We start from the raw sequence: 24,885 nt of genomic DNA, 5'->3' as shown, positions 1-24,885 counted from the left end.
TGTGTTATTGCTTGCATGCTATATTTATAGTTTTTTTATATTGAATCAGATTCTTCATGTGCCAACAGATTTATAGCTGCTGTTCACATTTTGTATTTTCAAATATATTAGGACACCTTTAAACATGTTTTTTTACATTAACTTTGCTAATATGTTTTAGGTATTTAAAAGTTATTACAAACATTTTTGTCTTTAGAGCAACAAGTTTGTAGTGGCAACGAAAGACTACATCACCAGGGAGAGCACTTTACTGTCCTTCAAGAGAGGGGATGTAATCAAGCTCATGGATGCAGATGTAGATGACGGTAAATACTCATATACAGACTATTATTTATGGGAATACAGGATTTAATGCTTGTGCATAAAGTGTCGCCCTGGATTAGCCTTTGCAGTTTACACAGGCCAATCAGGGGCAACTCTTTCTGTTTTAATGGTATTTTTCATTTAAAGACAATCTCTTCTTAACGATGATCAAGTTTATGCGGTAAGTGTTGTCTCTGATCAGACTTTTTGGACTGCACAGGCTAATTTAGGGCGGCATTTTACGCACATGCATTAAACCTTGTTTTCCAAGGGAAAGGCTCATATTGAAGTATTTTAGTTTTGTTTATGCGATTATAAACAACTGTCAAACTGGTAATTCCATGATGTCTGGTAGCAAACCCTTTTCCAATTAAAATGATAAAGACATTTTAACCATTTTGATAACAATTGGTCAAATCTTGAAGTCTTCTTTAAGTTGTGTGCATATAAATTTAGTGTTAATAAAGCATTAAGAATTGGCACTGCAGTTCTAGTTAATATAGCTGTAACATTTTGAATGATAGTATAATTAAGGATTTGGTGGAAAGAATATGACATGCACCATGATTAGTCGTTTTAATGCTTTAGGGTATATCACATAACCATGAACGATGATCAGTTATAATGAAATGCATGATGGTGAATTGGCAAACAACCATGAACCATGAAAATTGTCGGCCATTGATGAAACTCTGTATCTGTTTTGTTTACACTACTAGCCCATAGAAAGAGAGGTAAGCCTGACTATTGTACCCACTCGTTTCTCTATGCCCACTGTGAACCACAACTAGTCCTCTTATTAAAACATTTCATTGTGAAAGATAGTTCCTTTTTATGCCTAGGTAGGGGTGGCATATAGCTGTCGGACTGTCCGTCTGTCAGTCCGTCCAGCATTCCATTTTTCCAAGGTTTTTCACGGAACGCTTATACATATTTAGCTGATTTTTTGTATGTGGGTCTACCTTCATGATCTTCATATATTTCGTTCCGGCCCATTGATGTATGGGTTAGTTATGGGCTGTGGACTTCAAACATTTCTCTATAATTACCGTTTTTCAAAGTTTTTTTTGTGAAACACTTTCAGATATTTAAGTGATTTTTGGTATGTAAAACTATCTACATGACGTAGAGATGAAGTGTGAGTTTCGTTCCAGTCCATTGATTTTCGTCGAAGTTACGGGCATGGGCCATTGAAATTTATTCTATAATTAAATGTTTTCCGAAGATTTTTTTTACAAAAAGCTTTCATATATTTAGCTGATTGTAGTTATGTGAGTCTACCTATATGACTTACAGATGAAGTGTGAGTTTTGTTTTGGTCTGTTGATTTTTGGCGTAATTATGGGCCTTGGACTTCTCAATTTTCTCTAAAATAGCTGTGGTGCTGCTTCAAAGAGAAGTAGGGGGCATTGTGTTTCACAAACACAGGTATTGTTTTTCTTGTAATGATTGTCTTTCCAAAATTATCAATAAAAAAAAAAAGTAACATGGCCAGCAAAACAATAGCCATTTACCAAGTGTCAGAAAACTTCAAGTCATAAAAATATTGAAAAATGAGTAAATCTCATAGATTAATTTCATAGAAAAACTACATTTTAAATGAAATATAGACAATATAATTTTTAGCTCGACTATTATATATGAAATATATATAGTGGTGCTATCCTACTCACCACGGCATCGGGGTGTGCGTTGGCGTTTGCATGCAAATGTTAAAGTTTGCGTACTACCCCAAATATTTTCAATGTCCCTTGACATATTGCTTTCATATTTTGCATACTTGTTTACCATCATGACCCCAACCTATAAACAAAAGCAGACAACTGTATCAAGCATTTTGACAGAATTATTGCTCCTTTTATACTTAGAATATGCATATTATTGATAAAGCTATGTTAAAGTTTGACAAAACAACACTTACCTGACATACCACAATGCACTCCACCCAAACCATCCCCCTTATTTTTGAAAGATCATCTATTAAATGATCACACACCTACATTATACCCCCCTCTCCCCCCAACACCCCCCCCCAACACCCCCCCCCCCCCCAAATAAAATAAAAATAAATTGTTTTCTTATTTTTGAAAGATCATCTATTAAATGATCACCCACATTATACCCCCCCCCCCCCCCCTCTCCATGATGGCTTACGTTATACTGTCAAGCACTCGAATATATGAGCGCGCTGTCCTCTGACAGCTCTTGTTTGTATCCAGATTGAATAAATTAATCATACTTTCTTCACTGCAGGTGAAACTTTTGCGTTTAATGTAGACTGGACAAAACATCTAGTTTTCTTAACTTAGACAAATTTTAAAATGTAATAATGTTTTGTGCATCTATATAACTTATCAGCCACATTGCAAGTGTCTCAGGCTGTGCGCTGATGTTTTGAAGTTTTCTAACGTTTCACGATATGAGCCTTATTTTGGGAAAACTGGGCTTCATGCATGTGGGTAAAGTGTTGTCCCAGAATAGCCTGTGCAATCTGCAAAGGCTAATCAGGGACTAAACTTTCGGCTTTAATGGTATTTTTTGTTTTAAAGGAAGTCTCTTTTTTGCAAAAGTCTAATTAAGGCCGAAAGTGTCGTCTCTGATTAGCATGTGTGGACTGCACAGGCTAATCTGGGAAAACACTTAAGGCACATTCATTTTGTCTTGTTTTCGCAGAGCCACTCTCATCTGTAAGCAAATATGTAAGCCACTAAATTTTAATATTCCATTCATCTAACATAGTTCTTTATTATATCCTTGGGCAACAGCTATAGGAAGGGGTAAACGACCTCCCAAGTTTGTTGGTATGATACAATGTTAATCTAGTAGTAGTTAGATCAAATTTAGCGAACAAGAATTTAATTAAACATTGATAAGAGCACATAGGTATTATGTTTGTCCATTATATTAAATAATTGTTTGTGTGTTCTTGTTCTATTACTGGTATTCATATTTATGTGGTTTGTCCTGCTAATATGTCCATGTAGACTAGTTTGTTTTATTTCGTTTTTTTGCATGCTATTATTTTCACTATATTTGTATTTCATATTATATCATATTGTCTAGTGTAGACAATTTTGCAAATTATTTTGATTAACAGTAATTATTTAGTAGATTTTTGTAAGAGTTAAACTGAGAATGCTTAAATGTAACGGATTAGCTGTATTGTTGATAGCTAGTGAATACCCTGCTACATAGATCCATGACAAAGTATATATTTCCATAGTGATGGGATATACATGAGGAAATAAATACATAACATAATTATGTTCCTAATAGATATTCAAAACACAATTTAGTATTGTTTCATGGGAAGATTTTTAAGTCTGTTGTAATCAGTTATTACTTTTCATTGTCTTTATAAAATCTAAGCCAAAGTCTGCAAAAGAAAATCACAGTTGGTTCAGATATAAATCTGAATATTAACCCATTTATGCCTAGTGGACTTTCCCATCCTTCTAAATTGGAAAAATTTATTTCCAAAATTAGGGATGTCTAGTATATTTATTTCTATATTTAGAATATTTCTTACAGAAATTCCTTTAAGCAAACAAGTCAGACCCAGATCATCTTGGTCTACGCTGTTTGCCAAGGCCTTTTTTCTAGACGCTAGGCATAAATGGGTTAACCAAACGTACATTAAATGCATTGACATTCTTTTAATCTCATCCCTCGTATTGCAGGCTGGCTATACGGGACACTGAACGGGGTGGTGGGGTACTTCCCCGCGGAGATGATACGCCCTCTAGCCAGGCATGAGGTCGAAGTGGCACGCAGCAATCAGGGTCAATCCCTTGCCCTGGACCGAACATCCAGTTTCCGAGTAAGTGTTGAAACAGCGCTGCGTAACCTTCTTCTAAGTATATGTGTAGTCCTCTTCAATGTAACCGCAGTAATTAATTTCTAAAAAAAGTTGATGGGGATCTTCTTTTTTTTTAAATGATTCATCAACTAATCAATTAAATAAATAACAGATATACAGAAACTTTGCTGGAGCATACATTTATTTCCCTATCTGTACAGACAATGCAGGCTTCATTTACATTCAATTCATTATATATTAACATTTTTCCCTTATTATCGCAAAGTTAAATAATATTATAAAAATAAATAAATTCTGCCATGGAAAAGTAATCACCAAAACTCAGTCAATCCCTTATCACTACATAATACAGTGGGATAATAGGCAGTCAGAATATTGTTTGTTATAAATATTGATTAGCGGCCTATTGACTAATGAAATAACAATGATCATTTAATATATGCTTCAAAAGAAGTAAAGAGATCTACTTTTAATTGACATAATTCAGTAAAAACAACTGGTTTAACACTGACCCCATCCCATGCAAGTGTTTTAATACAGTATTATTGGTTTGCATTTTTATGCTTTCTTGGACATGTATGCAATGACATACTGGATTAATAATTCATAAGAACAAAGTTTGTTTAGCCAAATCACCTATGGATGATCAAGAAGCATTGGGCATTAAAGCAAACGTCAGTTGGGACAGAATGGAAAATTCTAAGGATAAATACTCCTTAAAAATCACACACACACACACACACACATTTAACATATGTATCACTTCATATGAGCAACACTCTTGTGAAACTGGGCTTTACTCATTTACATGAAGTGTCATCCTTGATTAGTCTGTGCATTTGGCATAGGCTAATTCGGGACAACATCTTCCATTTTTATAAAAAAAATTGTTTTAAGAAAATCTGTTCTAAGCAAATATCCAGTTTAGCTGAAAGTGTTGTCCCTTATTAGCCTGTGCTCAGACTAATCTGGGATGACACTATGCATATGTCTTAAGCCCACTTTTCCCAGAATGCAGCTCATATATAACACCCCATATCTATTGTGTATCGTGTATACCCCATTCTGACTCCTAGTTCTCTGCTCCTACCTATCTGCAGCCGTCTATGTACTCACTGTACCTCGTGTCTTTCCATCCTCTCAGAGTCTCCCCCCGCCAGCGCCTGTAGCCCACGTCTCAGAGACCACTGTACAGAGGGTCATACACAAGTCACACAACAACAACCGGGTACGTACTCCCATCTCTAGTCTGCCTATTCCTGTTTTGCTTTAACTTGTAGATAGTCAGATATTCACCCTTGTTAAGCTTCACTGGGTTGTGAAACTAGGAGAAATGTTATGCATACATGAAAGCAGGTAATTTTAATTTGTTAATTAATTTGAAATTATTGAATGCGTGTAAGATAATTTAACATGTATACATAATTGTTAGTTTGTATGTTTAGCTATGTCTTGGGCAATCCATGAAGTCATGTACCATTCTGAATACATTTGTACTGTAGAACTCTTTTAGCTAAAAGTTTTATTATTTGTTGCTCAAATTAAAAGAAATATCTTACTTACTGATATTAAAATAATATATGTAAACTGTGCAATATTAATACAAAGGTTTATTTTTAATTTTCATTTGTATTGAAAAGATTTATGATTTATGAAAGATTTTATGTGTGAATCTACAGCAGTAAATGCTGTTTAAAGGGTACCATCTGTTTTAGCAATAAATAGCCATTTCATTTGTTTCTAAAATAATAAAATCACAACCTACTAACTGCAGCCATCAATTTAAGTAATAACAATACAGCAAGGATTCTGCTCATCAGATCTTATTCTTCAATAGTGCAGCAAACATATTTTTTTAGAATAATCACATCAATTGAATTCTTCAGCTAAATTCCAAAAAATAACTCGATTCAAAAGTTCAAGGCCATAACTATGAAAAGGTATTGCTTTCATGCCAAATGATTTTCCCCTGTTCCATACAGGACACGTCCCGGGAGTTGGTTCAGAACGGGCCAGTACTACGGGAAGCCCTTCCTGCCCCAGATAACCACAGTGAGACCAGCCAGGGCACGCACGTCCCGGACGGCAAGTTCTCCATGATGGAGTTTGCCCTACTGCACTTCCGGGAAAGCATCGAGAAGTAAGATTTGGGGATTTTTGTCATTGATGTTTACATTATGTTGATTGTGATTGAACTGTGGCCCTGTTTTTTTTCATGATATGTAATTATGTCCTATAGATTTTTAGATGATCATATTTGTGAGAAATGTAGGACATTTTCTAGGTTGGGTATATTACACTTTATGACAAGAATTTTGAAGAAAGATTTTGCAAAATGTGGACAATTTATCGTTTATAACCTTTTAATTATGTTGTGTTCGGAACACATGGCCTGTTCAGTATTAATGTATGTTTCTTATGAATTTATGAATGTATTTATGAATGTATTTCTTGTTGTACATTTGTATCCTTAATACATATTCAATTCACTTTACAGAAAAGAGATTATGAGAAAGAAAGGTACAGGACTGGTGGACATTGATAATATGACATTACCTGCATGACAGTTTATACTGCATGATATATATGTATATATGTATACATATGCAACATTATACCGCTACACCATCAGTTTACCAGTATAATCATCTTCATTGCTTCATCCTTTTAAGTACCAGATTTTATCAATTTGTCTATGTATGTGCAGTTCTTGTGTATTGAAATGTAAGTCAAATAAATTCCCTTGGATCTGATTTAACCCTTTACCACTTAGATATGTATTTTGACGCATTTGTAGTCCCTTAGAAAGTAACATTTCATTAAAGACCTTTCTAACTAGATTCAAGTTTTAAAGACTTGATTTCCAACCCTTAGATACTGATAAGCAGCAAACAGCATACAACCTGAACAGGCTAGCAGGCTGTTCTGGTTTTATGCTGTTTGCACATAGCTATTGTAATTTCTATTCTGAGAAGGAAAGGGTTAAGTTTCTCTGTAAAGATATGCAAAACATTTTGTCATGTAAGCAACAATAAAACCATTCAGCATTTTTTTGCATATCATCTCTTTAAAATCCACAAGGTTTCATCAGAAAAAGACCAGACCAAAACCAAAAAATAGCCTGTTCTACATCATTAAATAGAGAATATATTCTCCAATTTATTTTGTCTCAGGGATTTTTCTTATGAGAGCAGGGAGATGCAACATGTTCTCACAGAATGGCGTAGGAAACAGTCTGGGAAAACCTTCCCCAACTTTAACGAACTTGCTTCCATGAAAGGTTGCTAAGTCACGAGAGTGTTCATTGTACAGCAGTGTGATCAAACAACTGCTTGTTTGGCTTAAAACATTGTTTTTCATGCAGATTGATTTATGCAGTATTTACTGCAGTGTGACCTGTTTCACCACGTTTACACATCACTTACTCATTAAGTTCCTTCATTTTGAACCAAATTAAAACTTGACTGCATAATGAGCATACAGTGCTTTGTCACTGCTTTTTCCCATCTTTGGATAACAAATTGTTCACAGTGTTTTTCCCCTTGAGGGATTTAGAATCGGTAACACAGTCTTGTTTGCACAAAACCTTGAATTGTTTGAATGACCCCCACATTTGTATAAGGGAATGCATTCTGGGTTGATAAATGATCATGCTTTGCATCCTTTGTTCAGCCTTTTGTTCTATACCTGTATGTGCTAATTTGTCTTCAAAATTTGCTGTTTGTGAAATGACATTGACATAGAAAAACAATGTGAACGTAAGCAGCTGCAAAGATAAATGGAAAATCATCCACATTCTTTTTCAAAGAAGAATGAAATACAAATTTGAATCTACAGATACAAATCTTATAGAATGATTCTTATATTAAATAATATTTGTACACCATGAGCATCAAATGGCCACATGTTACAAATCTAAGTGGCCATACATTTACCTTCATTTTTCAAGAGATTACAATATATCCAATGTAAAATACAGTCAATCTTGTGGATGCGACCACTTGTATTAAGCGACCTTTGTCTTATGCGAACATTTTGAAATCCCACGGAGCTTTTTCGCTATATAATAATATTGTATTAAGCAACTTTTGTCTTACGCGACAAGCGACCGCTGATTTTTGTGTATTTTGATGTCCGAATCTTGAATTAAGCGACCACTAGGAGGTAAAAGTGGTTAATCTATTGATCTTTTAGGGACAAATCCGTGTTAATTGTTTATCTAAGCCGATAAGATGTACTGTTACACCTCTGCTTTGTTTTCACACCAACCATTATGATTATGCTTTGTCTCGTTGACCGGTTTTGACCGGTATTGTTGTAGACTGCGTATCAATTTATTGAGTTGAATAATAGAGGAACGTATTACGCACAGTCTACAGCTTAAATAGTTTACTATGTGGAACGTTAAGAGACAACGCCGATTTTTCTCGAGTATAGATAACAGGTGCAGAAACAATGCACTGTACGCGACATTTCCTGAGAAGTGTGGAAAATAAACTATTAATCGGCAACATCTGTCGAAATCCGTAAGCATACATGCGTTAAGTGTACATGCAGAAATTAAAATGTCGAAACGAAGTGTTAACGTTGAACGAGAAAAATCGGGTTTTGGACGTAAAATCGCACATGAGTTTGGAGTCGGTAAAACTCAAATTCAGAGCATTCTTAAGCGTAAAGCCGAGGTGCTTGAAGACGTGGAAAATAATGTGTCAGGTGAAAAAAAACGCGAAAAATATTTCCTTGTCTATGTTGTTTTTGCAAATAAATAAGTACACACAATTCATTTATAATAAATGATAATTTATAATAAGTGAAAAAATAAAACACATTATAAGTAAAATATTGTTTATGTATTGTTTTTATATTCATTTTATTATAAAAGTTAAAATCATTGTTGACAAAAGACATTATCCTTCATATAGATTAAAATTGAGGGTAAGCATTCTTCCAGAATGGCCTTTTTTATTTAAAGACCATTTTATTAAGAGACCACTTTTGATTACTCCCTTAAGTGGTCTCTTAATACAAGATTGACTGTATGTGATAAGATTCTTAAGTATTATCAATTTTTGTTTGAATAATTCGTCAAATAACCAGCAAGAATAATACATTAACAGGTTCATGTTTTGGTGTCTTGTTGCATCTCACATTACAAGCCAATTGTGGAGACAATCCTGTATGCAATTGTACAATTATCATTATACACACAAAGTTCCTGAATTTGCTTTGTTGAGGATTTTTTTAATGGCATTATTTCTATTGTAAAGGAGAGCTGGAGTATCTAGTACTTAGATAATAATTTAATGACATTCAATTAAATAAGTATGCAATTGGCGTCTATTCCTCATGAAAATATGGAACTTTGTACCTGTTACACCCACTATGCACTTATTGTTACGTCTTTGGTATGTACCATTGTTGTTGATGTTTTGTGCACTTGCATTGTTCTGTGACGCATGGTTGTCTCGTTTTCAAGGTATGACATTTCGCGCCCCAGCGATGGCTCAATGTACGGCACTATAAAATCTATCGAGAAATTTAAACTGCATAATCTTCACAAACAAGAGCATAGGAAGCGCAAAGGTGACGGTGGTTGCTTCGTTTATATGCATTCAGCCATACCTTCCCTCAGTTAGTTTTGTTGTTTTGTTTATGAAGGTCAATATTTTGCATGCATTGTAATCATGCATGTTTTTGTTAGGCGGTGAAGTGAATACATTTTTCAACGTTCATGATAAGCTAGATGGCATTTGCCAAAGTAGTTTGTTTTCAGTAAAGAAGTCATATGACTTACATTAAAAACATTTGAAACATTTCTAGTAGTTACATAATTGTATGTCTGGTTGCATTTCAAATGTAAAAACTGTATTTCTTTGGTTAAGAAACACAAAAAGACTGAGAGGTGAGGTATGGCTTGAAAATATCCTGCATTCTAATACCAAGAATATGCATAAGCTCTTAATTAACATTGTATATGTACAGCTTCAAATTATTGACATTGCTTTATTGTACTGTATATCAGTTAAGCTGGGATTACAGTTTAATGTGTATGTTTCTTTATGCCTCTTATGGAAGCATATAGTTTCGGCACTGTCCGTCAATGGGTCCAAGCTATTTGGTTCACTCTCTCTAACTTGGCCAGTTTTTATCTGATCATACTTTCAGAAAATATTTATAAGCATAAAATGAAGGCCTTGATCAAAAATTAAGGCTGTGTTTAATTATCATTGAAATCTCACCTGTCACTAGTGGGAGTTATGGCCCTCCATAATTATGTCCGGATGTTAGTCCAAAAAATTCTGTCTAACTTTGCCAGATATTGATGGATTTTAAAATAACTTGGCACAAATGTTAACCATCATAACACAATTCATTGTGTGTTAAAAAATCCCCCTTCTTCAAAGGTTAAGGTCACAATTCAATGGTCAAATTTGACCATGAAACAGCTTAAATATCCGTGTCTTGTCTTACATTGTCATATATTTTAAATTTTAACTTTCATAAGACAACGTGTTCCTTAAAACAGTAGTCTCACTTCTTAAAAAGTCAAGGTCACACTTAGTGGACAAAGATCAAATAAAACAGCTTGTCTGGACTAAAACTGGTTAATTCATCATGAAATTTTTAAATTGCTTACCACAAATGACAACCATGAAATGACATGTTGAATTTGTCCCTCCCTCAAAGGTCAAGGAATGCATCAAGCTCAAAAGTCCATTTTTTGGTAAAACAGCTTGTTATTGACATTAGTGGTTATGTGACAAAGGTGGAATGTGGTGAGGGCATCTGTGTCCTATCTTACAGGACAATCATAAATATGTACAAAGAACCTTTTGTATTCTTACATGCATTGGAATTTAACTAGTACTTTTGCAGTAAGATATTTCTTGGATCTAGAAATACTGATTATTTACAATTAATATGTATATAAAATGTGATGGCTGCCTATGCACACAACAGTGAATGTCAGGTCCAGTTGGTCACCTTGCAGGTTCTGGAGACTGGACATGGAAGGAGCAAGCTGAGATGGTTAAGTGGACAAGGGTAGGTATACATATAATGTTGGAAAAAGACCTTAAGTATGGTATACCTCATTCTTGTTAGCTGAGAGATGTTGTCTAATGAGCATCGCAGTTGGCATAGTCTCATCATGGAAACTCTTTTTGCCTAAACTGGCTTTTTGCTAAATAGAGATTTCCTTTAAAATAAAAAAAACACAACATACAAGCGGAAAGTGTTGTCGTGATTTGTCTGTGCCAACTGCACAGGCTTATCTGAGACAACTATAAATGCACATGCATTAAGCCCGTTTTTCCCAAAACAAGGCTCAAATGGACAAGGATGAGTCCACAGAGCGTGTTTGTAGTGGACCTCATTCTGTACAAGGATGAGTCCATAGAGAGTGTTTGTAGTGGACCTCATTCTGTACAAGGATGAGTCCACAGAGAGTGTTTGTAGTGGACCTCATTCTGTACAAAGATGAGTCCACAGAGCGTGTTTGTCGTGGACCTCATTCTGTACAAGGATGAGTCCACAGAGCGTGTTTGTAGTGGACCTCATTCTGTACAAGGATGAGTCCACAGAGAGTGTTTGTAGTGGACCTCATTCTGTACAAGGATGAGTCCACAGAGAGTGTTTGTCGTGGACCTCATTCTGTACAAGGATGAGTTCACAGAGAGTGTTTGTAGTGGACCTCATTCTGTACAAGGATGAGTCCACAGAGAGTGTTTGTAGTGGACCTCATTCTGTACAAGGATGAGTCCACAGAGAGTGTTTGTAGTGGACCTCATTCTGTACAAGGATGAGTCCACAGAGCATGTTTGTAGTGGACCTCATTCTGTACAAGGATGAGTCCACAGAGAGTGTTTGTAGTGGACCTCATTCTGTACAAGGATGAGTCCACAGAGAGTGTTTGTAGTGGACCTCATTCTGTACAAGGATGAGTCCACAGAGAGTGTTTGTAGTGGACCTCATTCTGTTCAAAGATGAGTCCACAGAGCATGTTTGTAGTGGACCTCATTCTGTACAAGGATGAGTCCACAGAGAGTGTTTGTAGTGGACCTCATTCTGTACAAGGATGAGTCCACAGAGAGTGTTTGTCGTGGACCTCATTCTGTACAAGGATGAGTCCACAGAGAGTGTTTGTAGTGGACCTCATTCTGTACAAGGATGAGTCCACAGAGCGTGTTTGTAGTGGACCTCATTCTGTACAAAGATGAGAGTCCACAGAGCGTGTTTGTAGTGGACCTCATTCTGCCACTACCTCATTATGTACAAAGATGAGTCCACAGAGCGTGTTTGTAGTGGACCTCATTCTGTACAAGGATGAGTCCACAGAGCGTGTTTGTAGTGGACCTCATTCTGTACAAGGATGAGTCCACAGAGAGTGTTTGTAGTGGACCTCATTATGTACAAGGATGAGTCCACAGAGAGTGTTTGTCGTGGACCTCATTCTGTACAAGGATGAGTCCACAGAGAGTGTTTGTAGTGGACCTCATTCTGTACAAGGATGAGTCCACAGAGCGTGTTTGTCGTGGACCTCATTCTGTACAAGGATGAGGCCACAGAGCGTGTTTGTAGTGGACCTCATTCTGTACAAAGATGAGTCCACATAGAGTGTTTGTAGTGGACCTCATTCTGTACAAGGATGAGTCCACAGAGCGTGTTTGTAGTGGACCTCATTCTGTACAAGGATGAGTCCACAGAGAGTGTTTGTAGTAGACCTCATTCTGTACAAGGATGAGTCCACAGAGAGTGTTTGTCGTGGACCTCATTCTGTACAAGGATGAGTCCACAGAGAGTGTTTGTAGTGGACCTCATTCTGTATAAGGATGAGTCCACAGAGATTGTTGTAGTGGACCTCATTCTGTACAAGGATGAGTCCACAGAGAGTGTTTGTACTGGACCTCATTCTGTACAAAGATGAGTCCACAGAGCGTGTTTGTAGTGGACCTCATTCTGTACAAGGATGAGTCCACAGAGCATGTTTGTAGTGGACCTCATTCTGTACAAGGATGAGTCCACAGAGAGTGTTTGTAGTGGACCTCATTCTGTACAAGGATGAGTCCACAGAGAGTGTTTGTCGTGGACCTTATTCTGTACAAGGATGAGTCCACAGAGAGTGTTTGTTGTGGACCTAATTCTGTACAAGGATGAGTCCACAGAGAGTGTTTGTAGTGGACCTCATTCTTGAAAGATGAGGTGTCAAGTAGATTGGTTACCTCCCCTTATCTATCGCATACTCTCTATATATTATAGTCAACGGAGTCGATGGTTATATTCAACGGGGGACCAGTTTAGATGTCAAGTTGATTTTATTGGTTACCAGCATACCATGAGCCTTGGAAGTCAGAAGGTGTTATGTGACAATGGAGCTGAAAGCCTCGTCTTGCTTTAATGGAATAAGAGAGAATAAAAATAGACAAGTGGTTATTCAGATGTATCATGCTCCATTGATCTTGCAAACTGCAGTATACCTCATGCTTATGTTAATGATTTGTAATCAACAATTTATCAAATGTTTTATTTTATCCAGCCAAAGGCCGAGGGATATAGAATTGGCGTTGTCCACACGTCAGTCCGTCTGTCTGTCACAAAATTTATTTTGGGCAGGGGATATCAATTCAACAAATTTTCTTGATTTCAATGGAAATAAGTTCCATACCATTAATACATGTGTATCTTTAAAATGCTATTAATTGTATCAATTTTAAAACATAGTTGCAATTATGAAACATGTTTGTTGTTTCTGAATTATTTGTGTTTGTTCTTGAAATCTGACACTTCTGTTTTCAGTCACCAATACAAACATCTATGCTGAAACTTGAAGGTGCTGACCTCAACAAGATGGCCACTGAATGCTTCATTTGTAAGACTTTAAACATGTTTCTGTACTTGAACTGAATATTATTGGCCAGATCAGGATTACACTGGCTCAGCATTCATGTGTTAACCCTTTGCATGCTGGGAAATTTGTCATCTGCGAAAATGTCTTCTGCTGAATTTCTAAAATTAGCATTTTCTTAGATTTTTTTCAAAGAACACTATCAGAATAGCAAACAGTTTGGATCCTGATGAGACGCCACGTTCTGTGGTGTCTCATCTGGATCCAAACTGTTTGCAAAGGCCTTTAAAATTCGGTTCCCGCGCTGAAAGGGTTAAATAAGCAGATAGGGCATTGTTATATATATGGCATTTCGAGGCATATTTTAAAAAGTTCTTTTTTCTTTTAAATACAAATGTCTTATAACTGTGTTTTGTTTTGTTCAATTCCTTGAGTATCAATCACCAATTATTTAAATAATAATTTACAATGACTAATTACTGCAGTTTTATGCTTGTTTGACTTTTACAATAAGAATTGATTGTTTTTGTCACAATAAGAATACATATTATTAGATTGGATTATTGAGGTAATATTTTCACATATATCAGGTATAATGAAGTTCATGGGAGACTACCCGATGGCGTCAAACCAGAATGAGATAGACTGTGCTCTCAAAGTTCTAAGGGTAAGTACTAATATACCTCAATCAACCATGAGTCTATCTTCACATGCTAGTATGAAGTGTTTGTCCCTATCAATTCTCATAACAATCGTCACACATTTAAAACAAATGTAAAAATTATATTATTTTTCTTTAAATATTGGGCATAAAGTAAGTGTGAAATATATATTTATGTGCATTATAAAACCGCAATACGATGAATTGCCCTTTTTGTTCACCAATTTTTAGCTCGGCTGTTTTCGGAGAAAACCCGAGGTATTGTCATAGCCAGCTCGCCGTCCGCATCATGCTAAAACCTTAACATTTTGCTCTAAAATCAAAGTGCTTCCATATACAACTTTTAAACTTCATATGTAGATGCACCTTGATGAGCTCTACACGCCACACCCATTTTGGAGTCACTAGGTCAAAGGTCAAGGTCGCTGTGACCTCTAAAAAACAATAATTTGACAAGCTTTCTTTTATTCAAAAATGCACCCGCAGCCGAGCGTGGAACCCGTTATGCGGTGCTCTTGTTGCATATCACGCTAGTCTTTCTTGTTAGATTGATACCAGTTTGTGTAACTTTCACTTCAGTATTGCCACAAGTATCCTGAGCTTCGAGATGAGGTTTACTGCCAGCTGTGTAAGCAGACAACTAACAACCGCAGCATGAAGCCGTGAGTTCGCATCTTCCTTCTTTACATTGTCATTGTCAAAGCAACTTGAGGTCACATCAGCCTTCCTTACATTTTCATCTCTTTACTCAATATGCTCTGCAAATCTCTTGGAAATGAGGCAGTATTTTAATTTAAAAAAGTCACATTGCAAATCTTGTTCAGAGACAACATACAAAGATGTCTTTTTTTTGCATAATTTACAAATATATAGTAAAACTTGCCTATTGTTTATTCTTCTGTACTAACCATTAACATTTTACTCTATTTATAACTAACAGTAAGAGTTGCATCATGGGATGGCGTCTGTTTGCGATTGTGGCCGCATACTGCGACTGTTCGGAGTCGTTTAGGCCGTACCTGTTCAAGTACCTGGAGACAACGGCCTCCGACATGCAGAGGACCTACAGCGGCGCGGCGGGCATATGTCTGCAAAACCTCCGCAAGACCTTTAAGTATGGGGGCAGGAAGAATGTGCCATTGAAGGAAGAGATAAATGCCTTGGCAGTGAGTTCGACTTTACATTTATTTTTGGTTACAGTAGTACTTTTGGGGTTGGAAATTCTTGCTGTTTTACCTTTTGCAATTTGATCATTTTTGTACAAAAATGTTGTCCCAAGCTTCTCTTGAAAACTCTTCACCCTTTGCATACTGGGAAATTTGTTGTCTGCTAAAATGTCGTCTGCTGAATTTCTAAAATTAGCATTTTCTTCGATTTTTTTCAAAGAATACTATCAGAATAGCAAACAGTTTGGATCCTGATGAGACGCCACGTTCTGTGGCATCTCATCTGGATCCAAACTGTTTGCAAAGGCCTTCAAAATTCGGTTCCAGCACTGAAAGTGTTAAGAGGTATCAACTTGTTACTTCATGGGAAGGTAGATACTAATTAGGGGATGTTCAGTGCACAAGAACCATAACTCTTGCTCCTATATGTTTTAATAGCTTAATTACGTTACCTGATATCATATGCTATTTACTCCGATAGGATCGTAATTTATCCGGAATTTTTCGTCCGAGGAATCCCACACTTTTTGAGAAACCCGTCAGGTAGGTCAGAGCGGTCACATTAGTGCCGTGTAGCCGCACAACCAAAACGGGACATTACCCAGAATTCACTCTTATTCCGGATGGCGATATACAAAGGCCGACATTTTGTTATAAACTTAATTGTTGCTTCTGTTTCGCTGGATTCTTCTGTTTAACAGAATAGAGAAGTTTTTGTATTGCGTTAAAACATTCTCCGTATATATATCCGTGTATTTCTGTATCGTTTTGTGTATTTGTTTGTTTGTTCAAGGCAAAGTATGCCTCAAACATGTGGCTCATGTGGACACACAAAGGCAGCATAGGACAACCATGGTAGCTGCCTGTCGTGTGCAGGATGTACCCAGGATAACTGCTGCCCTTTCTGTGAGCATTGGTCTGCAGATACCTGGGCCATTAAGCGTCGACCCTTCAAGAATCGTGGACGCAACAAGAATAGTTCAGATCAAAGTAGGGAAAGTTCCGTGTGTCGGGACTTTTCACCACACGATCTTGACCATACTACACCAGTAGCTGCCAGGCATCGGTCCCTACCCCGTGACGACACCGGACAAAATTTGCCCGGTCCGTTCATCGGGAATGACCAGTTGAATGACTTGGCATCAGATCAACGTAGGAAAAGTTCCGTGTGTCGGGACTTTTCACCACACGATCTTGACCATATGCCACCAGTAGCTGCCAGGCATCGGTCCCAACCCCGTGACACCGGACAAAATTTGCCCAGTCCGTTCATCGGGAATGACCAGTTGACCGGTCCGGAGACTTCACCGGTCACCGGTCAACATTGACCGGTTCGGTCACCGGTCATGCTATGACTGGTCACCGGTCCGGTCACCGGTCATGCTATGACCGGTCCAGTCACCGGTCAACCGGTCATTGACCGGTCCGGTCACCGGTCATGCTGTGACCGGTCCGGTCACCGGTCATGCTGTGACCGGTCCAGTCACCGGTCATGCTGTGACCGGTCCATTCACCGGTCATGTAATGACCGATCCGGTCACCGGGTTTCGGTCTGTGCCACAGACCGTTCCGGTCACCGTAGATGTTGACACTACCTTGTCAGTACTCCACAAAGGTAGACGCAGCCGCGTTTCTACTGTGAGTCACAGACGTAAACGTGTAGTGTCTGATGTTTCCGACTACTCCTCCACCTCGGGCTCGTCGTCGTTTGACTCATCGTCTACTTCAAATAGCCCTCATCATTACCGGAGGTGACGTCGTTCACACTCACCGAGTGTTTCTCGGCGTAGATTGCCTCGTAAAGAGCGATCACGCCAGCTCTCGGGGAGACGTTCGATCAGGAAACATCATTCCCAGCGCTGCCGAACAGTGTCTCTGCGTCGCAGGGATAAGGGACATAGACCTTCCTCTATTAGGCGCTCTCGGACTCCTAGGTCCCCTAGTCGATCCTTCTCTGAGGAATCTATTGACACCCTTCCATGTGTCTCGGCCTCTATGTTGGCCTCAACACACACTTCAGCCATTCCTACAACCACTGAGCATAACTTGTATTCAAACACTAGTTTGCATACATATCAGGCTCAAGGTACAGGGGTTAATCTAACCACTTCGGCTGCGTTTTCAGCCCCACTGGTCTCTTCCACATTGCATAGAAGTATACCCCGGCTGCCGCTACACCATCAAATCCCAATATTTTGTGGATCCAACAGTCGCCGGGAATCTTTGTCCCTTTTTCGACTGATCCTTTACCAGCGACCTCTGGTATTCAAAGTGAGTCTGCTGACTTGATCTCTGAGAGACCTAACTCACCAGCTATATCTTTGATGGTGCCGGAAAACGATTCTCTCATGATAGAAGCGAATGAATCTATTATTCCTTCTCCTATATCCACCGGTTTCAATCAATCCAATGCTCCCGCAGATGGTTCGATTGAGGCGGGTTCGGAGTCTAATGAGGCCAAACTTTATTATTTGGCCTCCATCAATCAGGTATACGAACTTATGTTCAATACCTTAGATGAGGACTTCTGCCCCCGCCCTTCCTTGTCTCTCACAGGATCTGCAGTTACCGTTACAGAACAGGTAGCACGCAGACGAGAGCCCGGCAGGATAAGTAAGGCTACTTCCCGAGTGGATCTACGCCTTCCTATTGGCTCTTCCACAATGGCTGTTTTCCAGTCACTTGAACCAGCCAATAAGCCTTCGCCATCTCCATGGAAAGCCCCTAAGGAGCTGACGGAGCCTAAACAGATGGACAGCGGGAAAAGTTATAAGGCCCCGGTACCAGATCCTGCTACCGGTTTGGACCTTTCCAAACTTCCGGTTCCTGATGCTGACATTAGTAAGCTGTCACTTACAATGCCTTCATTATCTACCCATACATCAGTCCCTCTTTCCCTGTTGGAAAATTGGGAGCTGAGAGAACGCCGTTCCATAGGTCTGGCTAACCAGCTAGATCTCATGGCAGCCACAGCCTTAGACTTGGTTTGGGAGCTCTCTGATTCAATCCCAGAGGAGCTCCGTACCTTGTTGATACATCTTTCACGTACTACGCAGTGTTTATCTCACAATGCTGCGTCTTCTATGTCTGAGATGTTAAGGCTTCGGAGAGACCTCATCCTCTCTTCCTTGCCCAATAATTTCCTTTTGGAAACAGGCGTAAACTCCCTTCGAACTGCTCCACTAACAGCAGAGTCTCTTTTCAGAGGGAGGATACAGTCGGCACTTACTGCTGATCGTGAAGATCAGATACATGCCTCCTTAGCTAGGAGCAACTCTGGCCAGCGCCCTGTGGTTTTTAAGCGCCCTGCTTCTAAGCCCCCAGGAGCCCCACCGGCCAAGAACGCTAAAAGGGACAGTTTCCCTACTAAGCGTCCGTCTGCTCCACGTCAGCCCACTAATAGGCCTCCTTTTCAAAACAGAACAACTTCCTATCGGAAGCCTTCTGTAAAACAAAATTGGAGTAAGGGCAAACCCAATGCGGACAAGAAGTCATTTAATCCTTCTTCCGGCAAGGGTGGACCTCCTAAAGGTCAGCCCTTGGTCATACCCCTTTCTACCGCCACAACCTCTGATGCCGGAGGTACCAGTCGGGGCCAGACTTATGCACTTCGCAAATCGATGGCTCCAAATAACTTCGGACGCGTGGGTTCATTCTCTCGTCACACAAGGCCTCACTTTTCAATTCGAAAAAAGGCCCCCACTCTCTCGCGTCCCAATAGATCTGGTATCTCCGCATCCACTACTTCCAGACTCCATTCTCGGACTCCTGGAAAAACAGGCGGTAGAAAGGGTTCACGACCCTTGTTCTCCAGGATTTTACAGTCGCCTTTTCCTTGTTCAAAAGAAAAGCGGCTCCTGGAGACCAGTCATAGACTTAAAAGTGTTCAACACGTTTCTAGACAAACCTACTTTCAAGATGGAGACTCTTGCCTTCATTCGGCGCTCCATCAAACCCATGCAATGGGGGGTTTCCTTGGACCTGGAAGATGCATACTTCCATGTTCCTATCCATCCCAACTACCGGAAGTTCCTGCGCTTCTCCTTTCGAGGCCAGGTCTACCAGTTTCGGGCGATGCCCTTTGGATTGGCCACGGCTCCACGAGTTTTCACCAAACTCATGGCCGCAGTGAGCGCCCACCTCCGATTACACGGGGTTCAACTGCTTCAGTATTTCGACGATTGGCTCTTACACCAGCTCGATCGTCAACTGCTTCTGCTACACCTAGAGTTCTCTTGGAAGGAGCTCCTCTCTTTAGGACTCCTTCTCAATGTAGCCAAGTCAGACCTCATTCCCTCTCAGGATTTCATATTCGTGGGAATGAATTTTCTGACCCACATCAATCGGGTCAGGGTCTCATCGCAACGTATATCAGACCTCCTTTTGAAGGTCAGATGGGTGCTGTCCCAATCTCATATCACAGCTCAAGATTTCCTCTCACTCAACGGTATCCTGAGCTCTGTAGCAGACTTCGTGCAGTTGGGACGTCTCTTCCTACGTCCTCTTCAGCACTATCTCTCAGCTCGATGGAAATGGTCTCCAGACAATCTGCTTACACAGATTCCCATCCTTCCGTCCTTAGTCCCCCACCTTCAATGGTGGCTAGACGAGGAGACCCTGTTGGCAGGAGTACCGCTTCTTCCCCCGCAACCGTCTTTACATCTCATAACGGATGCGAGCATGGAAGGTTGGGGCGCTCACCTGGAACCCCGCAGCCTGACATTTTCAGGATTGTGGTCTCCTCAGGAGTCTCTTCTGCACATAAACAATCTCGAAATGCGAGCAGTCTTTCTAGCTGTTTCTCAATTCCAATCACATCTTCGGGACTCCTGTGTGATGGTATCGACAGACAACACATCAGTCGTGGCTTACATCCAGAAACAGGGCGGGACACACTCTCACTCCCTGTATCTGGAAACCATGAAATTACTTGTTCTTTGCAAGAGCCTAAACGTCTCTCTCTTGTCCAAACACATACCAGGTCGTCTCAACGCCCTGGCGGACGGTTTGTCTCGCAAACACCAGTTACTTCCATCGGAGTGGACACTTCATCAGGAAGTGGCCAATCAGATATTCCTCACATTCGGTTATCCACTGGTCGACCTGTTTGCGACCAGAGACAACCACAGACTTCCTCTGTATGTGAGTCCAGTGTACGAACCAGCAGCGTGGGCGGTAGACGCGCTTTCGTTCGATTGGGATCAACTGGACGCTTACGCTTATCCCCCACCCATTCTAATTCCCCAAATCTTAGGGAAAATCAGGGTGAGCTTTTGCCGGATCCTCCTGATAGCCCCTTGGTGGCCCAGGAGATCCTGGTTCAACGACCTTCTCGGTCTCCTGTGCGAATTTCCCAGGGAACTCCCGCACAGGTCAGATCTCCTATCTCAGAGAGGCAGACTTCACATGGATCCAGACATGTTCCACTTACACGTCTGGCCGTTATCAGGAAATCCCTGCAGAAGAAACGCTTTTCTGTCAGGGCTTCAACGCTCGTTGCCTCTGCAAGGAGAAAGTCCACCAGAGCAGTCTATGATGCTCGCTGGAAACTCTTCTCTAATTGGTGTGTTCGAGGGAAAATTGATCCCCTCAATCCCTCTGCTAGACGCATAGCGGATTTTCTAATCTATCTCTTTGATGATAAGAGACTTTCTCTTAGCTCCATCAAAGGATACAGATCTGTGCTTTCGCATACCTTGGCTTTTCGTAAGTCATCACAAGTCTGTGCTGACCCAGCCATTTCGGAACTGATCCGAGCCATGGAACTTAAACGTCCTGTGTCTCGTTCTCTTACCCCCAAATGGGATTTGGCTTGTGTTCTTGGATTGCTTATTAAAGCTCCCTATGAACCCCTTAATCAGGCTTCTTTACAGTTCCTAACCTGGAAGACCGTTTTCCTTCTTACCATGGCTTCATCCAAACGTAGAAGTGAAATTCATGCTCTTTCTATCGAAGAAAGCCATCTTCGTTTTGATTCCTCCGATGGCTCTGTCACCTTGTTGTGTCAGCCAGGATTCCTTGCTAAAAATCAACTCCCCTCTATGGCTTCTAAACCCTTCAAGGTCCCAAGTCTTTCTAGAACTTGTGGTAATGAAGATGAAGATAGACTCCTCTGCCCTGTCAGGTCTTTGAAGTTCTATCTTAGTAGAGTTAAGTCTATTCGAGGTTCTCGTAAGAGACTCTTCATTCCCTTAAAAGGGGGGGGGCGATGTGTCTGCGGCTTCTATTTCCCGTTGGGTAGCCTCGACTATAAAAAGGGCTCGACTCTTCTCTTTCTTCAAGGGATTCATCCCTTTTTAAGATTAGACCGCATGAATTACGAGCAATGTCGGCTTCGTGGGCATATATTAATCATACCCCACTCTCTGACGTGCTTCAAGCTGCTTTCTGGAGGAATCAGACTACTTTTTCATCTTTTTATCTTCGTTCTCTGAAGTGCCAACAGGACAACTTGTATTTGTTGGGCCCCCTTGTGGTTGCACAAACGGTAGTATCTTCTACGGCATAGGTATATTACGCTTGTCCGTGAATTAAGTTAATACCGTAATAACGAAGATTAGCTGAGAACCCGAGATATGGGTTCCGCTGTGATGGGGAGATTTTCGCGAACCTTCCCGCCTCAGCTGCAAATTCAGCATATGATATCAGGTAACGTAATTAAGCTATTAAAACAAATTTTTCTAGTAAAATTCATTTTAATTAGTAATTACTTACCTGATATCTGTAAGCCCCACCTCCCACCCCGCTCTTCGTCTAATATTTCATATTTTTTATTGGAATAAGAGTGGATTCTGGGTAATGTCCCGTTTTGGTTGTGCGGCTACACGGCACTAATGTGACCGCTCTGACCTACCTGACGGGTTTCTCAAAAAGTGTGGGATTCCTCGGACGAAAAATTCCGGATAAATTACGATCCTATCGGAGTAAATAGCATATGATATCAGGTAAGTAATTACTAATTAAAATGAATTTTACTAGAAAAAATTGTTTTAGGCTTATTCACTTTTGTTTTTTGTTTACTCCAATTAATACTTTTTGTTATAAATTCACATGAGTCCAGGGGCTTTAGTGGGGGTAACTATGTGCGATGGATACATGTCTTGTTTTTACTGGATTGCTTACAAAATATTTTTTTAAATCACATAAAAGATCTTGCTTAGTGAGAAACAGGTTTTCAGACCTTGTTCAAGATTTATTTTGTTGATTAAAAACTACATAAGTTGACTTTTACCAGTTAAGGCCTGGCAATTATAATATTTAATTTTTATTAAACCTATTTATTTTTACTTAAAGTATTTAAAGCCTCACTGATATAAGGCTTACTGAGACTCTCTTGTCTAATATCTAGGTAAAACCAGTACTTTGTGTGGAAATAGTTGGAACAGTTACATATTGTGGATCAAAATGGGACCGCCTGATTGTTAGGTAGAAACCATATCAGGTACACCACTAGGCTATAATATTGTTCCACGTTTGTTTCAGAATGGTCGCATCTCCAAACGGTTCACGTTTTTGTACAGCGGCTCTGAGAGGGAAGGAGTAGTCCACATCAAACCTTGCACTGTGAGTGAAACCTCCAAACCATTTCTCCAAAATCTGCCTAAAGAACTTAAAATTGTTTATTTCATTGATGCTTATTACTATTTTATAGCTTATGGTGTTGTACAGAATAGTGTTTATGCGGTTAATTTAATTATAATTTTGATTGTTTTTACAAAGCTTCTATAATTGTGTCAATAGAAATTTTGCATACTTAATTGCAGTATGAAGAAAGTTGCCTTCAGCTTATATTGTTAAAGCAAAATTGTGACATTTGGCATGGACTTCTATTTACTTGATTTTTGTTAAGCATCAGACCTTTTGATATGTAGAGCTGTTGTGTTGAATGTATACTAACACCAGGGAGTATGTCCCTTGATCATTTATTTGTTGTGTTCAAAAATACTTATTGAATTATTTAGATAAACCCTTTACCACTTAGATGCGTGTTTTGACGCATTTGTAGTCCCTTAGAAAGTTACATTTAATTAAAGACCTTTCTTACTATATTCAAGTTTTAAAGGCTGTATTTCCCACCCTTGGATACTGATGAGAAGAAAACAGCATAAAACCTGAACAGACTCCAAGTCACTCGCTGGCTGTTCTGGTTTTATGCTGTTCGCACATAGCCATTTTCACTTTGCTTCTGATGGGAACAGGTTAATTCATAAGCAATTACTGTTAGCACTAGATTTGTAATGTTACTGTGCATTAACTTTGATACGGAAGTCTGAAATGATGTACTACAGCAGCTACAAAAGCAAAAGGATATACAAATAACATGTAAATACCTCTGGTCTGTACCTCAAATCTGACTTCAGGTTGTGCGTGACTGCGTGGAGGACATCTGCAGTCGTATCGACATCCAGGATGCGGTGGAGGTTGACGAGTACACAGTGTTCCTGCGTACACGCTCAGGCACGTTCAGTCGCCTCCGTAACGAGGAATACATCCTGGACGTAACCACAGAGCTACTGCGTACCAGCACGGAATACGACCTTGTGTTCCAGAGAACCGTCTGGTACTTCCCATTTAAGGTGTCTGATAACCTCTTCTACAACGAACTCATGTACTTCCAGGTGAGAAATATATAGGCTGCATAGTGCACTTGGCCTTTCTTTGGTGTTCATGAAACAAAATGTTAAAAGCACACATATATGAATGTTTATTTCAGCATTATGATAAGAGTTAAAAGAATAGTAGTCTTGGTACATTCTGATCACTTAACTGTTTCTGTTGGCAATTAGTGTGATAGCTTCGGAAGTCGCAGTTTGCACAGGCTAATCAGGACGGAAACTTTCCATTTGTATGGAATTTTTCGTTTAAAGGTTCTTTCAACAAAAATCCAGTCTAGGCAGCAAGTGTTATCTCTAATTAGCTTGTTACGACACTTTAGGCACATGGAATAAGCACTGTTTACTCATAGCGGCTCTTATGACTTACCGGTCTCGTTTCAGTGCTTCCCTGACTATGTGGATGGTTTACTGGTGATGACCAAAAACGGAACTCTCAACAAACAGTATGAGGTGGGTACACACTTGTAGCTTATGAA

The 24,885-nt window shown here is 39.5% G+C and overlaps 1 protein-coding gene across 9 annotated transcripts in view; it reads left to right on the top strand.

Moving 5' to 3' along the window:
• Nucleotides 1–24,885, top strand: part of LOC127866516 (unconventional myosin-XV-like) — a 153,295-nt gene that overhangs the window by 119,874 nt on the left and 8,536 nt on the right. For 5 of the 9 annotated variants that reach the window (XM_052407077.1, XM_052407072.1, XM_052407074.1 and 2 more), the window contains 14 exons: nt 197–305; nt 1,023–1,037; nt 3,984–4,123; nt 5,268–5,351; nt 6,106–6,263; nt 9,600–9,706; nt 11,115–11,167; nt 13,919–13,991; nt 14,558–14,634; nt 15,208–15,290; nt 15,569–15,794; nt 23,277–23,357; nt 24,155–24,412; nt 24,791–24,859. In XM_052407077.1, the coding sequence (XP_052263037.1) occupies nt 197–305; nt 1,023–1,037; nt 3,984–4,123; nt 5,268–5,351; nt 6,106–6,263; nt 9,600–9,706; nt 11,115–11,167; nt 13,919–13,991; nt 14,558–14,634; nt 15,208–15,290; nt 15,569–15,794; nt 23,277–23,357; nt 24,155–24,412; nt 24,791–24,859 (1,533 nt within the window). Of the gene's footprint in view, nt 1–196; nt 306–1,022; nt 1,038–3,983; nt 4,124–5,267; nt 5,352–6,105; nt 6,264–6,620; nt 6,644–9,599; nt 9,707–11,114; nt 11,168–13,918; nt 13,992–14,557; nt 14,635–15,207; nt 15,291–15,568; nt 15,795–23,276; nt 23,358–24,154; nt 24,413–24,790; nt 24,860–24,885 lie in introns of all 9 variants that reach the window. The other 4 variants (XM_052407080.1, XM_052407076.1, XM_052407078.1 and 1 more) reach the window with 3 other exon arrangements.

This window comes from Dreissena polymorpha, chromosome 2 (assembly GCF_020536995.1).
Source record: "Dreissena polymorpha isolate Duluth1 chromosome 2, UMN_Dpol_1.0, whole genome shotgun sequence".
NCBI lineage: Eukaryota > Metazoa > Mollusca > Bivalvia > Myida > Dreissenidae > Dreissena > Dreissena polymorpha.
Note: the sequence above shows the minus strand (reverse complement) of the source record. Positions and strands in the feature narration are given on the sequence as shown.